Genomic DNA, 16192 nt, shown 5'->3' with positions numbered 1-16192 from the left:
CAGCATAGTTAATAGAGTTCTGATTCTCCGTTTACAGAACACTTAGGCAATCTTTTTTTCGTCCTTTCGAGAAACAAGGTAAACAACAGTTTCTAGCAAATGGAATTTTTCTCTCAATTTTTATCAAAGATTCCGCCTGGCCAAAAGACGAAACCGGACAGATTGCAAAACGCTAGAACGTCGCCCTTGCCGATAACCTCGATATAGCAAAGATTTTCGAAGATTATGCGCGTGTATTTGTAGCTAGATTTTCTTTCTAGTTGGAAAATCGAACGGCGTTTTACAATGTACCGAATTTACATCGCAGTTAGAGTCTGCATCTGTTCGTGAGACGATTTTTTCAATGCGCACGTGTGAAAAGATCCAGCGGTAAAAGTCGATACTTGTTCCTATTCGCACAATTTATTCAAGCAAACTTACAAACTGTACAAGATAAGAAGAGTTATTTACAAACAACGGCATTTAAAACAATGGCAACAAAACCAGTTTCATAATTAATAGAACGATCCGATTCTTGGAACGTTTAGGTAGGTAGGAAACTATTTTGAAACGTCTACAAATTCGTAACAAAACTCCTCCCTCCGATCCTATTATCCGTTCGTTTTCTTTATTATAAGCAGAAGCAGCTCTTCGAAGTTTACGATAACAAAAGCCTGTTTCCTTTCACATTTCCATTGGTTGCCGGCTCGTACCGTATATCGCGAACCTTTATGGCCGGGCTGGACATCGTACGCGAGTACGTATCGTGAAATTAAGAAAACTGAAGGCCGTGTTCGCATTCGAGCCGAGAACGGATTGAGTAAACACATTAAACAATTTCAACGAGGTAAAGGATAAGTTAACCGCCTCGCTCGTCTCGGTTTGCCTTTGTCAAACTGCGGCGCGGCGCGGTCATTCGGAAACGAAGCCTTCGTAACTCTATGTAACTTCAAAATTACATACTCGTATAACTAATATATTTTTGAAATCTTATATTATCCAATTAACAATGTTATATATGCATATATATATAAATACCGATTTACCTTTCGATCGATTTATCAGGTTCCTTCGATATACCGATAGACATACGTAAACCGTTTCAGTAACAAGTTTTAATCGAAGCAAGAATCGTCCGAACCATATACATCTTTTTCGCAATTGTATAAGTTTGTCGATTTCAGTTTAAACTTATTCGATTTGCCTATAGTTAAATCTTAAGTGCCGGGAGACTATTTGCAAAACGCGTTCGAACGAACGTCAAAATCGAGTTAGGGCATCAGAATCTTTTATAATCGTAATCAGAGACTGGAACCGATAGAGTTCATTGTACGCCGTCACCGACGCGACGTGACTTCCGTTTGTACCTTTGTAGATACGTCAGAAGCCACGTTGGTGAAATAACAGAGGGAGGAAATAACAGAGGAACTTGCAGATAACGTCAGAAATTTCCAAAGTTGGACCATTGTCGTATCGTCGTCTCATCCAAAATCTCCTTTTCCTTTCGATTCGCCGCAACGACGCGACGCTATTATAAGTAACTCGCGGAACTGAAAGCAATTCGCTTGAAACGAATGCGAGTCTGATTAATTATTTCTGATAGAGGCGATACGATTGTAAAAGAATAGATACGCGTATTGGTCGAAAATTTTACATCTACAAATAAGAAAGATCGCGTACCTACCACCAGAAACCTTGGCGATATTATTTCAAACAGAAAACCAATAAAACGCCTGCGATAGGAGATTTATCGAATCCAGAAACATCGGAATCGTACCTAACATAAACGCAATTGAAATACGCCTACGTGGCGCTCGAAATCAGAAGACAGCAGCGACTATCTTTAGATTTCTGTATCAAACTGTCGGAAATTAGGTTTTTCGACATTTGTTACGCTCCACGTTAGCCGTATTGATCTCGATCGTTGATCCACGCGATGAGTCGAGTAACGTAAATCGCTCGAAATATAATATCTAGAATTTCGTAACGTCTTACCGAACGCAAAACACTTCCATTAGTAATAGCTTAAAACGTTTTACAAATTTTCAAGTGGAATTCGTAGTGCAATTTGTAGCAAACTGCTTAAAATTTACTTCGTAAATCTTATTTATCGAGTTTCTGTAGAATGGAATAACTTCGAATGTATCTGCTAAATTGTTTACATTTTCGCAAGAAATTTATATATCGTTGAACGATAAGGATATTGAGCGAGCCAACGAACGGACACTGTCAACTTCAAACTATGCTCCGTAGTTTGTAAAATTCTCATCTAGGCGGTTCCATTCGATCGCGTTTGTTTGGTCAATTAAACCGGTATCAAACGAGTTTGAGAGATCGATCGAGAAAGTCGTTCGAATCGGTCGATTTATCGTACACCTGCGCCTAACATCGATGTTGCAATTTCTATCTGTGTTATCACAATTGTGCCCCTACGATACGTAACCTATAGCGCGGTCGATACGCCAAACAAACACAAAATGAACAGGAAACGACGAAATTCTAGATAATTGATCGATACTACGATAAATCTGGGAAATTTAGTTGCATTCAACGCGATGGCGCGTTAGCTATAACGCGACTTGACACGAATATCCTTCTATCATCGATCCTTTCCTTTTTAATCAATCGTATAGTTTTCGAATCGAACAAAATTTCTAACCATGCGAGACTGACATGAGAATTCGGTTAAAAATTATTTAACGTTTCGAGTGGTAATAATAATCATGTTTGGCGAAACGCGATACGATTGCACGACAAAGAGAAACAACTATACAGATAGAAAATACAAAATAAAATACCATCTGTAGAGAAATGTACGAAATTACAGGAACGTGTCAACTTTTAAGCTACGCGCCGCGCCTGTGTATTTGTCTATACGTATAATCCAATGCACGCACGTACATACCGGTGAAACACTCGTCGGTATCGTAACCTAAAATTAATCGAGCGCTCGTGTAATGCGAAAAGTAAACCAACCAATTGCAATATGCTCGCGCGTAACAATGCCCACCTATGCTTGCCGATGAATGCAAAACGCGATAATTCACGCAGCAATTTCGTTATCCTGTTAAATAATGTAATACGGTATCTGTGTCAGCGCGGGCCGATTTTTTTCGTTACTCGAGCGATATCAACGTAACGCGTAGATATATCCGTGCGTTATAAAGCGACTGTTGCAAATGTCAGTGAAACGTTCATTTACGAAACCGGTACGCGGTCGCGTAAATACAAGTACATATTTTGTCGTACGACCGATCAGGATTATCCAGTTTTCGCCTATACTTTTTCAATCGACGAGTTTATCACACGTTTATATATTTTCGTGGTCCGTTATGAAAATCTCTTTAACGTACAAGATTGTTGCCTTTCGCGTTAGCCCGATCTCATCCGTATACGTACAATTCACTCTTGCCAATTTTAGATACAAATAAAAATCTCGTTAGCTTTCAAAGTGAATATTAGCTATTTGAATATTAGGCCAGGAAAATTGAAATTAATTTAAAATTTATTTATTTAGTTTGAAATGCACATCGGTAAAATAATACGAGGCTATCGATACGAGTGACTCGTGGCAAACTGATTAAAAAGATCTAATGAAAAATACGGAAAAATACGGCAAAATACGGAACCATCTAATTGTAAATTTCAATAAAATTGCTATTTTATTATAAACGGGATCTATAAAAAGCATGATCATCAAACGCGAAGAAAAAAGTCGTTGGGAATTGGTTCGATTGTTTGGTAGCCGAAGAGAGGAGAAGAAAGCTGGTGGTATCTAAGCGGTCGCGATCCGAGTGCCACGCCGCGTCGTGAACTTTACGATCCCACTTACAGCTGGACTCGTCACGATATCATTTATTAGGAACACCAATGCAATTACACAATGAAGTAGTAAAGGCAATAGTCGCGATAAACCTGGCCTGTCGATTCGTTCGGAAACGCGGCATGCTGTATACATGAACTTCGGACGTATCGGACGTATCGGACGTAGTGGGCATCGAATCGTTATAAATCATATAATAAATCAATTATTTATGTGCTGCTCGCGGAGAGCAACGTAACGGATGGAAATCGTAATAGGACTAAAGGGAAACGTGACTGGGAGCATCGTATTTTGCGCGCGTTATAGCTATAAGTCGATCATCGTAGTTACTTAAGTTTAAGATCATCGTACTCTAATGCTCTCACGACATAGCCGAATATAATTGGCGATCGCGTGCGCGCTATCTTCGCGGTGTATTCTTTCCGTTTCACAGAAGCACGCTCGCGTTACACGATAGTATATAAGGTAAATAAAAAGCGCAATTTCCATCCTTCGAGTACAACCGAGAAATCAATTATATAACAAGTCTAGAGATCTAAACTCTCTATTCGGAGATGTGGCTACACGCTCATAGGTATTATTATAAAACTGCGCTACACACGGATTAACCTCTAATCGGAAAAATTGGGACTGCACGAAACGAGTATCGTAGATCGAAGAAAGAAGAACCGTACGAGGCAAGTACTCGCTGACTTTGGTTCGTTGTAAAGAGATAAACGCGCGCGCTTGAAAAATGAGTAGATTCGAACAACGGATGTGTACAAAATTCACGGTACAAGAAACGTCCATTCGTTCGATGCTGGTCGATCGAAAACGAGAGGACAAAGTAGGTATTATGTTTTCGTTTCCATCCAAACAGGAAATATCGGAAAGCGAAAAGAAAAAAAGAAAAAAGTCAACGAATGATAGGTTTAAACGTCGCTCTGATGACTCACTCGGAAACGAGAATCTTCTAATTGCTTCAGGCACCGTGTAACGAGCAGTCGTTCGACGATTCATCGATTCATCTGGTGGTCCAGCAGACGCTCGAGCCTGGTCTTCTTGCGAAACACGCGACACGCGCCACCCTCCATAGCGATTTATTGCACCTAGCTCGATACATATTCATCGCGTGTGTTTTAAAGTTTCAACGTCAACTATTCCGGCTGGTTTGGAAAACGCGTTGCCGGTAACTGGTCGGTCTGAAAACCAACTTTGATGCGGAACGAACTACCAAGGTCGCAAAAATCAAACATCGCCGCATCCTATGGAGATCGATGAAAAAAAAAAAAGCTTGACGACGTTAGCGCTCGTGCTATTGCTGGATGACTATCGATAAATGCCATCCAAGCATGTTTTCTCGCTTGTTGCTGCTTTCGTTCGATCGATCGATCTAATTTCCTTCGTTCATACGCAGAGTAAATAATTGCCTAACCGATCGCTACATACTCGCTAAAAGAAGTGAAATTCGCAACATGGAAACGTACGGTTACTTCCATCGTCTGTAAATGTTTGATAGCAAAATTCCAAATAACGTGATATGCATAACGTACGATAACGCGGAAAAGAAAGCCTAAAATTACATAGTCACGTACAATTTTGTCAATAACGCTCTATATTCCGAAACGTATGTATCTGTATATTTGCATACACAATTACCCCAATTCTAAGCTTATTTAATTTCGAATTTTCAAATAATTTAGTCATTTAATCGGATAATCTTCAAAACTATCTACATTCGAGTAATTAATTTTCCACGCACTATCACGAGTACTCGAAATTCTTACGGGCTTTCGATATCCTCAATCCCTTTTTCTTTCACGTTTTCATAAATATTTATTTGTTCGATTAATTTTTACGCTCTCGATGACCGCAATATCATCCCCCTATATTTTTAAGTTTCAAACAAAAACAATAATTATTGGACAACCCCGTTTATCCTTTGGTCAGCCTGTGACCTAGAAATGGGCGTTGGAATATTACGTAACCCGACACTTGCCAGTAACAACAACTTCGATACACGAATTTAATCGGACTAGTGAAACGCATAGTTTACCATGTGTCGGATAAACAACTTACGAACAATAAATGTACCCTACTCGAAATAAATGAAAAGTTCGCTTAAAGGATCGATGGTAAGGTAAACGAATGCTAATACAAAAGAAACATTCTTCGGTTGGGAAGAAGAAGAAAACGTTCTTCGTCTGTCAACTTTGTTTACCGAGAGATAAACGCTGAGAGCCTATCGTGAAATACAAAGTATAGGATATTCCTGGGACGTGGGACCTTAGACGTTAGACGTTAGATGAGAGCAGAGGATTTCCGTCCGACCAACGATGACAGGCTGCCACTACACTTGTTGTTATGCAACGAAGCGTGTGGACCCGGCTGAGTGCCGGCTAGCGAAATGAGCGAAATGAGCGAAATGAGCGAAATAGCGTTCTCGTGCGGCAGAGCGCACGTGCATCTCGAAGGTTCACTGTACCAGACACTTTTGTACACACAAACGTACATAACCTCCCTCCTCGTTCCTCTCGAGAGTCATTCGTTTAATTTTATCCTTTCCTCCCCATTATTTAGCAAGAAGTCGCGGAACCTCGTGCATACAAAAGATTTGCTTTCAAAAAAGAAAATCGAAAGATAAAAAGAAATCGTACACTCACCACAAACGTTCAGCCAACCCTCGACACGGCAAGGATACTCCAGTTTCATCGTAGATCGTTGCAGCCGAACACCGAGTGCCAAAGATATGCCACACAAATACACTCGTCACATAAGAAAACGAATGGAACAGCCCGTAGTCAGGACGTGCTATCACTGTTAAACAACATCCGCGACACACATTCTCCCGTACATTGACACGATGCTAGAGAAACCGACGTATTTTTGAATCTGACACGGGGACGCGCGCACACAAAACAATATACGAAATCACGATGAAAGTAAACGTAGAAATGTCGTTTCTGCGACCGCGAGCATACACACTGTCTGCCGTTGTGCGCGCCTTAACTGTCTACGCGCGATCCACGCACACCGGCGAACAAATCCGAACTAACTCAACAAACCCTCTCACGTCCTCGTTGTACTGTTCTTCTTTCTCCTTCTCTCGCGTGTCGCTTCGTCGCTAGCCCCTCTAGCTTTCAGGTGGTGCACTCGCATCTCGTATATTCTTTTCGCATAATTACTTCGACTGTTTTCTCCGTTTCAACTAGCAATTTCTTTCAAACGATCGATTCGTTATTTCCCTACAAAAAACATTAATAGATCGAACATACGTAGCTTTTCAATTGACATTATTCGATAGTAGAAACGAAATTCGATTTTCGAGATAAATTCATGTTCCATGATTCGATATATCGAAAGTACGAATTAAAAGAACCGACTTTGCTAACATCTTCGTTACAAAAGCCGGCTAAAAAGATACCATCTTTACGATATCTTACATATATCATAATTTTACCTTATTTAATAATTATGATCGATAAATATTATTATAATCTGTTATAAATGTCGTTATAATCTGAGGAAATAGTTTCCCATAATAATACGCAACGTTCGATATTTTATTACGAATCATTTAAGGAACTTTCAACGTTATTTTACAATTTTACTTCTTATGTTTACTATGTACACGATTATATACATATAGGCAGTTTTATATATTTTTACTAAATTGATCACAAACATTTTTTTATACAGTATCTACACGATACACGATATTCCAGCTTGCCCACTGTCAAAGTATTCATTGCCAAATCCACGTTAAATCACACGAAATCCTTCTTCTTTATACCACTTCTCAAGTACGAATGAATTGATTTACACGAGACAACTAATTTGATAAAATCTGTAAATAAAAAGGATAATTTTTATTAAACACTTACATTAGCAATAGCGGTTCGATCTCAGTGTCATCGATTCGAACGAAGGAACGTTACTATAGATAATTACCGACTATAAGATAATTCTAGAATTATCTATTCGTTCGGTTCTCAACGCCACCTAGTAAGCATATCTACAGTCAGTCACTAGCAAAATGGCGCTCAAGGGACAAGTTGGTCAAAGTGAGTAACAAAAAATAATGTAACTCCCTGCGATATAAGCAAAATTTTTAAGTTTCTTTGTATTATAATATTGAAACCACCTTGTAAATTTATTTTACATAAAGGTCATATCATTTCCATCACTGTCAGAATCCGTAACCTCCAAAAGGGCGTATATGCTGTGATGATTTCATCGTTTATGAAGCGGCTGCTAGATAAAAATGTCAAACTTATGTTTCAGAATCGCGTTGCACTCGAATTTCATATAAAATAGAAACTTTATTGCGCAAAGTAACATAGGTTGTTAACACGCGTACTTACCAATCTCTTAATCTATTGATTCTAAAAGTTTACTTTATTCATATTCTATCTCAATAAATATTATAATTTAATGTCGTAAAATCTAAAGTCAATCATTTTTATTTTTGGCAAAACGTGTTTGCGTTTAACATATATATTATTCGTAAACATTTATGCTTGAGCTTTCATTATTTCTACGTAAATACATAATGACTTACAAATATGGTAATTATATATCCATGCAAATTATTAAAATCATTTTTAAATACAGTAGACTGAACTAAACGTTTCATAAACGTTTCGTAAATTTGATACTATTTAATTGTTTGCTAAAAGAGCTCCAACGTAACGTGCCTTTCAATCGTTTCACTGCTATTACTGAGATAATATTTATTTTCTATAATTAAACGTCGCAATATCTCTCGTTAAACAATACCAACAATTACTATGCATCGCGGAATTGTTGAATCTATTATCGATACAAGTCTATATTGAATAATCTAATTAGTAAACCAATTTCGATGATACGATGAAACCTAAACACTCGTAACGTCCAATTAACGGAAGACTTTCCTTCTGAAATAATCATCAGTGTATACCCTTTTCTTTCTATCCATTTTTTTACTTACTACGTATTATTCGAAATGGGGCTCCTTGTTCTTTAGATACAATCCTGTCTAGCGTGACGTCATCGCTCGTGAGAACGATCAATACACGTTGAGAGCGTCAATAATTGTCAAATAATTACCTACACTCAGATTATTACTATTTTGACAAATATGCCTTACACACTTGTTACAATTTTTATTGTTAACTTGTATCATTAAAATATTTTCATTGCATTTTTCATTAGATATATCAAAGTATGATGAACGATGTTTTAACGCATACCGATCGAAATAAAACTGCAATCAAATGATCTTCAGGCTATTAAAAATATGTTTTTTGTATTTAGTGATATATTATATATATATATATATAATATATATATATATATATATTATTCTGATTCTTTCTTATCATATCCTTTTTTTTTTGCTTATAGAGATTATGAACGAAGTGATTAAACAAAAGAAGACTGGAACAAGTGGGGTACAATGGCGTATTTTGGTAGTTGATCAACTGGCCATGAGGATGGTATCAGCGTGCTGTAAAATGCACGATATCAGTGCTCAAGGCATCACCTTGGTAGAAGATATCAACAAAAAACGGGAACCGTTACCTACCATGGAGGCGATCTACTTGATCACACCATGCAATTCGTCTGTCCAAAAGTTGATCGAAGACTTCAGCAATCCTACTAGAACTATTTACAAAGTAGCACATGTTTATTTCACGGAAGGTACGCAGTTTCGCACTTCCCACATTAATTACATGGCAAACATTGTCATAAGAGAAACGGCTATAAACAATCAAGATAATTTCATTCCTATCTTGGTCACCTTAATATTTTCTGAACACGTTCTTTTTATTTCTCGCGTACACATGAAAGTTCATTTTCGATTTTATGTTTCTTTCGCAAGATACACGTTTAATAAACAGGAAATTGTAAAAGAAATTGTACGAGAATGGACAGTCCGGTACATTCGATTTCGGTAATCCATATAAGATTCTAAGTATATCTCTTTACAGCATGTCCTGATGAGTTGTTCAAAGAATTGTGTCTCTCTCTGGTAGCTAAACGCATAAAGACACTGAAAGAGATCAACATCGCTTTCATACCGTACGAGGAGCAGGTAAAGCAAGGAAACTGTAACAGAGAAACCGAATGTTTGATAACTTTACGTTTTCCGTGGTGATGGGCACACATTCACCAACATATACGCAAACAAACACATATCGTATCAACGCCCTTTACAGATACCACCCTATTCACAGCCGTATGATATTTTTACTCACAACCTACCTTCCGATTTTTCGACCAGTGATTATGACAATGTTAACACGATTATTTGACTTTATCCCTTACTCGCCTATTTTGTACAGTACTCACATACATATAAAGCACGTACTAACGACGGAATGCATTCATGCTTGCACGCGAGCAGTGTGTCCGGAGGAGCTGTTCAATGAACTCTGCAAGTCTCTCGCCGCTAAAAAGATCAAAACCCTGAAAGAGATCAACATCGCTTTCCTGCCTTACGAGTCGCAGGTGACGAACAAAAGAAAAAAACTCGTAGATGACTAGTAATAGTTGTAATCGTGATAGTTGCTATTTCTAATTTTCTCAGTTTCGATAAACAAAACTCCTATATATGCTTCAGTTCTTTATTTTGCGGGGTAGAACGTAGGCGAAAGACTTCTATAATTACCTTACGTGTATGTTCCTGTCTTTCCTTTCGCGATCAAACTTTTCTTTTTCTTTCCAACGCATGCAATTACCAGTCCTGTTACTTATTGTTATTTTATTAACTATTTTTCTTCCTCAATATGTGTGTGTGTGTGTGTGTGTGTGTGTGTGCGCGCACGCGCGCGTGTGCGTGTGCGCGTGCTTGTGTATGTATGTATTACACTGCCTTCGAAAATTGAAATAAAATTATAACTTAATATGTAACAACCAATGCACAGATAATATTAAAACGAGTACGTAATTAAATAGGTTTTCTCTTTGGACTCGCGTGAAACGTTCGCTTGTTTTTATAACGCTTCCTTCTCCAACTTGAGAACAGCCAATATGGAAAGAATAGCTGAACAGATCGCGACGCTTTGTGCTACTCTCGGAGAATATCCATCAGTTAGATATCGAAGGTACAGTACAATATAATATATATTCCTCTTCTTTTGCATTACCGTAATGATTAAAATATTTTTAGTTCAGCTTGAGTTTAGAATTCGATCAAGTGTTAGATTAGTTCTTCATTGGTTCCGCATTATTTTAAATATTTATTATTCTTACAGCGATTTCGATCGAAATGTTGAGCTGGCACATATGGTTCAACAGAAATTGGATGCTTACAAAGCGGATGAACCGACGATGGGCGAAGGACCTGAGAAAGCACGCTCCCAATTGCTTATCCTAGATAGAGGATTTGACTGTGTCTCTCCACTGTTGCATGAATTAACGCTGCAAGCTATGGCGTACGATTTGTTAGATATTGATAATGATGTCTACAGGTAAATGTAATATTTATTATCATTAATTTCAAATGATGTTTCAATATATGAAATTTTTTATAAGATTCGAAGCTTCAGCGGGGGTACAAAAGGAAGTATTATTGGATGAAAATGACGATTTATGGGTAGAGCTTAGACATCAACATATTGCTGTAGTTTCACAGTAAGTAAAATAACGAAAAAATTTATTAAAGGAAACGGTGCGATATCATTTACAAAACGTGTTATTTGTTTCTAGGAATGTTACTAAAAATTTAAAGAAATTCACAGAATCAAAAAGAATGCCACAAGGAGACAAACAGAGCATGAGAGACCTTTCGCAAATGATCAAAAGAATGCCACAGTACCAAAAGGAATTGAGCAAATATGCAACACACTTGCAATTAGCAGAAGATTGTATGAAACGTTATCAAGGGAATGTAGATAAACTGTGCAAAGTGGAACAAGTATATGTCACATATAATCCGTTTTTTTTTTTTTTTTTTTTCATTTTCTTGTTAACTTATTCAGCAAGTACGATATATACTATATATCATGTTTTATTAGGATTTAGCAATGGGTACAGACGCCGAGGGAGAACGTATTAAAGATCAAATGAAAAATATTACCCCGATTTTACTTGACCAAACAGTACATCATTTAGACAAATTACGAATTATTGCGCTGTATGTTATTAGTAAAAATGGTATTTCCGAAGAGAATCTGAACCGCCTAGTTCATCATGCCCAAATATCTGCTGACGATAAACAAACTATAGTAAACATGGCAAATCTTGGTATCAATATAGTCGTAGACGTAAGTATTTTATTTTGTCAGTTATTAACGAATTATGTATTCATTCTCCAAATATATATACTTTTACGTGCTTGTTGTTAAATTAATACCAATTTATCATATTACACTTATAGGGTGGAAACCGCAGAAAATTGTATACCGTACAACGTAAAGAAAGAATTACAGAACATACTTATCAAATGAGTCGTTGGACTCCAGTTATGAAGGACATTATGGAAGATGCTATTGAAGATAAACTTGATTCTAAACATTTCCCTTTTTTGGCTGGACGAGCAGCAAGCTCGGGATATCATGCTCCAACTAGGTATAGTAAGAACCTGTATAGAAATAATATTAGGCGTTGATATTTTTGTAACATCATTGTAATTTACTTTTAGCGCAAGATACGGACATTGGCACAAAGACAAAGGTTCGCAAACCATTAAGAACGTACCACGACTAATCGTTTTCGTTGTTGGTGGTGTTTGTTTCTCTGAAATACGATGCGGTTACGAAGTTACAAATGCTTTAAAAAATTGGGAAGTGATTATTGGTGAGTATATATTAACAGTTTTCGCTTAATTAAACTTGTTTCAACACTGAATTATCATTTTACTTCAGGATCATCGCATATAATCACACCAAAATCCTTCTTAGATGACCTGAGTAAACTTCACGTATAAAGAAACTTTTATGTTGTAAACAAAATAAAGACATGTTCCCGCATTCCTAATATGCCATTAGCTTCGGTTCCGTCAATAATAAAAGCCACGAAATATTCATGGATGATCTCGAATTACGATTAAAGTATAAGATAAGGAACATACAGTCAATTGTTTAAGTCGAGTAGTTAGTTAACGACTAATTAAAAACATTGAAGAATACGAAGAATGGCATGCCATATATATCATATGGCCAGAATGTAGATGGCGGCAGGAGGAAAATATATCCGGTGTTAAGTGCCTGCACGTGGCCTGCACGAATAAAAAAATTAATATAGAATGATTAAATCTGTTGGCAATATCGATGCTAATCGTACGGAGATGCTTAATGGTAATTTAGGCTCGCGATTGTCTTGCTCGGATATCGTATGTTATTCCATGTCATATTGTCCCTTTGTTGATAATACACGTTTAGCAGAGAAATTTGATGTATTGTAATGGAGAATCGTGATATTCGTGTTCAAGTTTCTCGTTATTAGTATCTTTTTTATCTCGCGCTTCAAAAGTTGTTCATTGTTACATTATGATAAAGAAGACATAGCCAATTTTGTTTACAAAGTCAGTATTTCTTCTTCAATTCATATGAGAATTGAGTATATTATATACTTTAGTCATATTGATTTCAGTAAAATATAATTTAATGAAACTAAACGATGGCATTGATATTTATTTTATAAGTGGTTAAAGTTATTAAAATATCTTTAAAGATACAAATGTTTATTAAAATATCTTTAAAGATACAAATGTTTAAGTATCTTGCTGTACAATAAAGCGGTAGATATACATTTAGTTATTTATTATACTTTTGTTGTATTATCGATTTATTGCTAAACAAGTGCATTTCAATGGCATGTATATATATATATATATATATATATATATATATATATATATATATATATATGTGTGTGTGTGTGTGTGTGTATTAAATTATACATAGTACAAATGCGGCTATTAGTTTATCTTAAAGCGTGCATTTATTTCAATTTAAAAACTGTCCAACTATAAAAGACTTCTAGCTGTTTCATTCGTAAAGTAAAAGTTTTACTATATCGTTAAGTATATACATGTTGAAACTTCTGCTGCATATACAAAGCAATTGTATATCACTTTCGATTGGTGGAAGTTAGTTAGTCTGTTAACGATCATAATGATTATCGATGTGCGTTATTATTGCGATTACTTAGCGGTGAGATTACTACAAAATTTACGGTACTGATTATTATATAATATAATATATATATGTGTATATATATATAATATATACATATACCTATGTGTATGTAGATTGTAGTCTAAACAAAATGTTCTGCTTATAAAGGCCTACATTTCGATCCAATTTTGTTTCTTTTTTTATACTTATACCGTACCACATTAACTAAAGATGAAATTTTAACAAACAAGTTGTCAGTTGAAATTCACGAACAAGTTAACTCTTTGTATAGTATGTATTATTACGATAATCGTTCATGGGTTATCGTTCAGCATGGGTCAAAACTCAGAGTTGTCCATATAACGAAATCCAGCTGTCATCTTAATTAAAATATCGACCTTGTCACATTGCCTTTGAATCTCGATCCTGAGAATCCTGAGATCTTGAGAATTTGAAAAAATACCTGAATCAACAAAGAAAGTCGGTTTAGCATATAACAATGGTTTGGATACATGCTATTGTGATGGAAAGAAAAAGGATATCGAGTTATCGCTTATTTTGTAAATATACTAAAAATAATGATTCTTTGGAAAGTAAATACTGTAATAAGGATTTGAATGGAGGCAAGTATATATTGGACAAGAGAAAGATTTCAATACCGCTAGAAAGAAGGTATTACGATAAATTGCTACCTTGAAGGTATTAACAAAATTTTAATTAATTTACAAATATATCTTCTAAATTATGCGCCGAAATCAATGCAAGTAGATATAATGCTACTCGTTATAACTAATCTTTACAGCGATATAAAGTCCATCTCTTCTGTTATGCCAACCTTTCTATTTAATCGTAGATAATTGTATTATTTGAAAGGTCATGATAGAAGATCTCAGAGACGTTTTTCTGTCTTCGTTTGTGTGGCCGGCTATTGTATGTGGACTACTTTACGGAGGTATAAACACCTTTTAGGCACAACAATCGCTCGGCCATGCATTAACAAAGCTCTGACAAGAATTGCAAAATCTGAAAATGCATTTATAATCGGTCGTAATGCGACAGGAAAAGCTACTACAACCTCTATCCCGACATCCAGGTACTGTATCTAAACATTATGTTACTCTCATATATATCTTTATATGTCTTATGTGCGATCTTTTCATTTTATTAGTTACAGACTTTTATACAAAGTTTTTTTTAACAGATTTGTTAAAGCATGCACAACAAAACGGAATACCCATTTCAGTAAATAAAAAAATATTAAAGTAAATATAAAAGAATCGTGGAGCTCTGACGCAAATCTATCGCATATTCCGAACAGTTGACGTTATTGTATTATTGTAATTTCATTTTAATTAATTAAAACATGTAGAAAAAAATTAAAATCTAAATACATATATGTATATTTTTAGTTACGAATCGGGTATTTTAGAAAATTCTGATACATTAGCCGGAAAACAAATATATAAAATGGGCGATGAACCATTAAATTCTTCGACGGAACCAGAAGAAATTAAAGTTAATTCTGACCAGGAGTATCATCCATCGTATGTCAGAAAATTAAAGAACAACGAGATATTTCTTATCCCGCTCAAAATATATACAATGTTTAAATTAAATCGATGATATACGTGATATAGGACGTATTGACATTGTTAAGAAACGTTTTATTAACTTGTAAGTAAGTAAAATGTGATTTATCTGTAAATATTTGAGAATCATTACATATACATACCATTATCGCTAATACTTTAGTCCAGGGAAACTTCAAAATCACGATAAGCTAAGAGTCAATATGAAGCACATCAAGAGTTGGAAATGTTTGTATTATGTTATATTACATGAAATCTTATTTGACTAACAAAATGACTGATTATGTTTATAAAGGTGAAACAACGCTGTAGGCGATTATACAAAATAATGGTTTCGTAAATGGTTAATAAAATGGTTAGTATTGCTCAACGAGTGCTCTAATTTGCTCTTTGGTATTAGCAAAATAAATTTTAAGCAAACTCCTATTACTCTTATTACTCTTCGATCTTACAGTATGTACGCGTAGCCGACGTAGCAAAGAGTACTCGTACAGAGAGAGTCTAATCCGAACGAACGTAAGAGGAGATTCGAGCTTGAAGGCGTGATTTTATTCCTACGCAAGCCTATATATTAAAAAATGTTAGTCACTCCAAAAAAGAATTATTCAGATTTTATGATATATAAAATACATTCAAATGTGTAATATTTCGTGAAAAGAATATAGCGCTTGAGTTTAACAAATTTTTGAGTAATTATTGAGAGATAATTTAGGAGG

At 35.8% G+C, this 16192-nt stretch overlaps 3 protein-coding genes across 8 annotated transcripts in view; 2 read left to right on the top strand and 1 right to left on the bottom strand.

The window, feature by feature from the left end:
* Positions 1-6929, bottom strand: part of LOC132905207 (ras GTPase-activating protein raskol) — a 256732-nt gene extending 249803 nt beyond the window's left edge. The window contains exon 1 of one of the 4 annotated variants that reach the window (XM_060956267.1): positions 6445-6929. In XM_060956267.1, the coding sequence (XP_060812250.1) occupies positions 6445-6493 (49 nt within the window). In that variant the 5' untranslated portion in view covers positions 6494-6929. The remainder of the gene's footprint in view (positions 1-6444) is intronic. The other 3 variants (XM_060956268.1, XM_060956272.1, XM_060956277.1) reach the window with 3 other exon arrangements.
* An 812-nt stretch (positions 6930-7741) lies between these two features.
* Positions 7742-14073, top strand: LOC132905493 (protein ROP). 3 transcript variants are annotated; one of them, XM_060956823.1, is made up of 11 exons: positions 7742-7845; positions 9170-9466; positions 10173-10276; positions 10724-10872; positions 11023-11238; positions 11303-11401; positions 11477-11684; positions 11785-12033; positions 12147-12337; positions 12411-12565; positions 12634-14073. In XM_060956823.1, the coding sequence occupies exons 1-11, from the start codon at positions 7818-7820 to the stop codon at positions 12693-12695; spliced, it is 1758 nt and encodes a 585-aa protein (XP_060812806.1). In that variant the 5' UTR covers positions 7742-7817; the 3' UTR covers positions 12696-14073. The 3 variants fall into 3 exon arrangements, with proteins under 3 accessions (XP_060812806.1, XP_060812807.1, XP_060812808.1); XM_060956824.1 differs by lacking the exon at positions 10173-10276 and adding an exon at positions 9757-9860; XM_060956825.1 differs by lacking the exon at positions 7742-7845 and adding an exon at positions 8875-8987.
* Positions 13014-15902, top strand: LOC132905052 (argininosuccinate synthase). The gene is given in 13 exon segments (XM_060955978.1): positions 13014-13065; positions 14336-14398; positions 14401-14451; positions 14519-14586; positions 14761-14835; positions 14838-14952; positions 14955-14990; positions 15059-15156; positions 15159-15195; positions 15293-15483; positions 15485-15565; positions 15640-15712; positions 15715-15902. Coding segments are annotated over 13 exon segments (1014 nt in total). The 3' UTR covers positions 15789-15902.
* Positions 15903-16192: the final 290 nt, after the last annotated feature.

Source organism: Bombus pascuorum, chromosome 3 (assembly GCF_905332965.1).
Source record: "Bombus pascuorum chromosome 3, iyBomPasc1.1, whole genome shotgun sequence".
NCBI lineage: Eukaryota > Metazoa > Arthropoda > Insecta > Hymenoptera > Apidae > Bombus > Bombus pascuorum.
The sequence above is the reverse complement of the archived record's forward strand: the minus strand, read 5'-3'. Positions and strand labels throughout refer to the sequence as shown.

Coding starts and splice junctions, on each gene's coding strand:
- LOC132905493 (XM_060956823.1), top strand. CDS start 7,818: ATGGCGCTCAAGGGACAAGTTGGTCAAA. Junction 7,846..9,169: donor CAAGGGACAAGTTGGTCAAA/GTGAGTAACAAA, acceptor TTTTGCTTATAG/AGATTATGAACGAAGTGATT. Junction 12,034..12,146: donor GTATCAATATAGTCGTAGAC/GTAAGTATTTTA, acceptor TTACACTTATAG/GGTGGAAACCGCAGAAAATT.